Raw genomic sequence first — 3,196 nt, 5'->3', positions numbered from 1 at the left:
TCTCTGAGGAAACTCTGGCTGCAGCTCACCTGAAGCTCTCTGGATGTTTCCTGTTGGTCAGAGCTCAGTCCACCGTCGGCTGCGTTCCAAATCACTTTCTTTTTGTTTTGCTTTCAGCACTAAACGGTCTGATGCCGTCTCGTATAAGTCGGACGGAGTAATTCTTCGTAATCGTGCGTCTTAAGCTTTGTGCGCTTTCAGAGGCTCAAACTTCTTTATTGTCATGCGAGGATGTGACTGTGGAGGATTGTGGGTCAGAGTGTCCAGAACAACACGCAGAAAGCAGTGAGCATGTTATTGGAACACTGAAGCTCTTTCTACGGTGCTGGTTGGCGCCGGTCCAGACGTTGGGACACATGGAGAACCGGCTGAGCTGCAGAGCTCCAGGTTTCTGTTTTTACACAATATGGTTCAAGGAAACATTTTTCTTTTTCTTTTTAAGTGAATTTGATTTAATATCAGGATTTAAGTTCAGATTTGGTTCATTTGGAACCACACATCACATTCAGTACCAGAAATCTGTTTTTACCGTCTCTGATCAGACAAATGGAGTCACTTTAGATCCGGTTTTGGGGTTCAGAGGATCCGAGGATTCTTGATTGAATAAGAAGCGATGAACTGATGAAATGTGTGTGAAGTCATCCTGCCTCCACCTCCACTCACCGGCTCCTGTTCTTCCTGCAGGTCAGTGGATCGAGCGGCGCCATGTGTTCTGGTCCATCGCTCTGGTCTGGGTCTACATAGTATTCTGGGCCTCCCTGCCGGCCGTCGGCTTTGGAAGCTACGGACCAGAACCTTACGGGCTGAGCTGCACCATCAACTGGTAATGCAGGATTAATGTGCTGGTTTATCGGCCTCCTTCAGACCAACATGTTTGTGATGTTCTGTGGTTCAGGTGGCGGATCAGAACCTCTGTCAACGACCGGATCTACATTCTGCTCATCCTGACGCTGTGCTTCGGGTTTCCAACTCTCACCATCATCTCCTCGTACGTGTTCATCCTGCTGACGGTGAGAACGGCTGCAGCTCCACAGTTCTGTGTGCGTGGCCCGCACGAATTCACTATTAATCTAAACGTGGTGTGATAACTGGAGGAATGTGGCTGCTGCCCTGTTGTTAAACTAAAACAAACCATCTCAGCTCTGCTCCATCCAGCTGCTCATTTAAACCCTCAGAGCAGCAGCTCACACACCACAGATGGAAGTTCTGCACCTACACATGGATGAAAGCAGGATTATTTCGACAAACTCATCCTTAAGCACAACGTCCAGAGAAATAATCACAGCTTTCACATTCTGCATAATAATAAATGACTGGATGTTGCACAAACAGCCTCGTGGTGAGTTTAGCAGCAGGTCAGGAATCCTGGTGAGACAATCACTTAGAAGCAAGAAGTTCATCGATAAAGAACCTCATCATACAGAGAATTCATTCAAAGGCAAAACATTAAAATGTAATAAATTAATTACTTAAATAACAAAAGAAACAACCAGTTACTGTACAGACAATAAAACTGAAGACAGCAGAAAAAAAAAGTAAAACAGAAAAACAGATTTAAATATTTACTTTAATAAAACTCAGTGGGTAGTTTAGTGTAAAGTTTAAAAAATGAACCTGATCAATGAATAATAAAAGGGAACATTTTAAAACAGTTTTGAACAATTCATCTTTTGTTTGTTTGTTTTTACAGATTGTCCCTGTTTTGGTAAATTACAGACAGCATCTATAAAACCTCCAGAAAATACTTCTCATGTTTGCTGTGACAGTGTGTGACGATAAAATTACTGTTTTACTGTCAAACCCACTGAAACCTTCCTTATTTGACGGATCTGTGCAGGTAGTTGTTGAACACCGTGTTTCGGTGCTTTGGTTACAACTTTTTTTTATTTATTTTTTTACAGGTGGGTCATTTATTTCTTCACATGGCGACCTTACCATCCTCAGAGGAGTTTTCTGTCGTCCCTGCAGGAATAAAGTGAACTTGTGGAGTCATTAGCAGCACTGACCTCAGTTTCTGTTCACAGGTGTTCAGGTCCAACCGTACGTTAGCTTCCATTCCCTCCTCCGTCGTCAGTAACTCCAGCAAAGACCTGAGACTTGCCAAGGTGAGACCTGATGACAGTGCTGATGTTCTGATTGGCTGCTGGGTGTCCTATGGGAAGGTAAACCAGGTGTTTGTTGCAGATGGCGGCGGTGGTTTGCGCCACCTTCCTGCTGGCCTGGATGCCCTACGCCACCGTGTCCCTGATCTCAGCCCTCACGGAAGCTGAACCCTCTGCAGCAGCTCCAGACGTCCTGGACGCCTCGTCGCCGCTCAACTGGACCACAGCAGAGTTCTACAGACAGGTTCCTCACAGTGCTGAGGACAGAGCAGACCCTGGACCGGCCCTCAGGTCCCGGTCGGCCTCCAGCCTGCACCCGGTGGTCACCCTGATCCCCGCCATGCTGGCCAAGTCCCACTGCATGATCAACCCTCTGATCTACCAGATCATGCACCGGGAGTTCAGGGACGACGTCTACGCCATGGTGTTTGGCCGAGAGAAGGCCAACAGGAGGCGAGCACAGAGCAGGAGGGGCAGCTTGTATGAAAGTAACTAACCAAAACTGGTACTGGTTCTGGTCTTTGGTACTGGTTTAGCAGAAAACCCAACATGTCCACTCTTTGTTCTCCTTCTGTTTCAGGGAGCGTCAGCCTCTCGTACTGTCAGAGCTTCAGAAGTCGCAGCACTGCCAGGTCTCTGTCTGTGGACAGAAAGAACAGAACCCTGAAGAAACACCAGGACACAGGCAGCAGTGGAGAAGGAACCAACTCCTGGAACATCTCAGTGGGAAGTCATGATCTGGACTTTGTCTCGTTGGACGCTCGAGGACACATGAAGAGACATGGCAGTGAGGACGGACTGAAGACAAGAAGAGATCTGAGAGGATCCACATCCAGCATCCTCACCATCTGAAAGCTGTGTTCATCTTCACCTCTAGCCAGGTGTTCTCCATCCACCTGAACCCTCACTGCTCCACACAAATCATCACAACACAAAGTAGTCATCCCCCTGAAAGTTTCCTCCTGTTGTTACTTTTCAACACCGAATCATCGTCAGTTTAATTTGGCTTTTTGGACAATAACTTATGAAAAAAAGGGAAAAACTCGGTGGGGGTCACCGAGACACCTATGACTCCTCTGAAGAAGTTACTAGAA

The 3,196-nt window shown here is 46.8% G+C and overlaps 1 protein-coding gene across 1 annotated transcript in view; it reads left to right on the top strand.

Moving 5' to 3' along the window:
* The window catches only part of LOC103365294 (opsin-5-like), a 2,796-nt gene extending 1,711 nt beyond the window's left edge, over positions 1–1,085 (top strand). The window contains exons 4-5 of the mRNA XM_008292703.1: positions 685–823; positions 896–1,085. Of these exons, the coding sequence (XP_008290925.1) occupies positions 685–823; positions 896–1,085 (329 nt within the window). The remainder of the gene's footprint in view (positions 1–684; positions 824–895) is intronic.
* The last annotated feature ends 2,111 nt before the right edge of the window (positions 1,086–3,196 follow it).

This window comes from Stegastes partitus, unplaced genomic scaffold (genome assembly GCF_000690725.1).
Source record: "Stegastes partitus isolate 25-593 unplaced genomic scaffold, Stegastes_partitus-1.0.2 Scaffold824, whole genome shotgun sequence".
Taxonomy (NCBI): domain Eukaryota; kingdom Metazoa; phylum Chordata; class Actinopteri; family Pomacentridae; genus Stegastes; species Stegastes partitus.
Note: the sequence above shows the minus strand (reverse complement) of the source record. Positions and strands in the feature narration are given on the sequence as shown.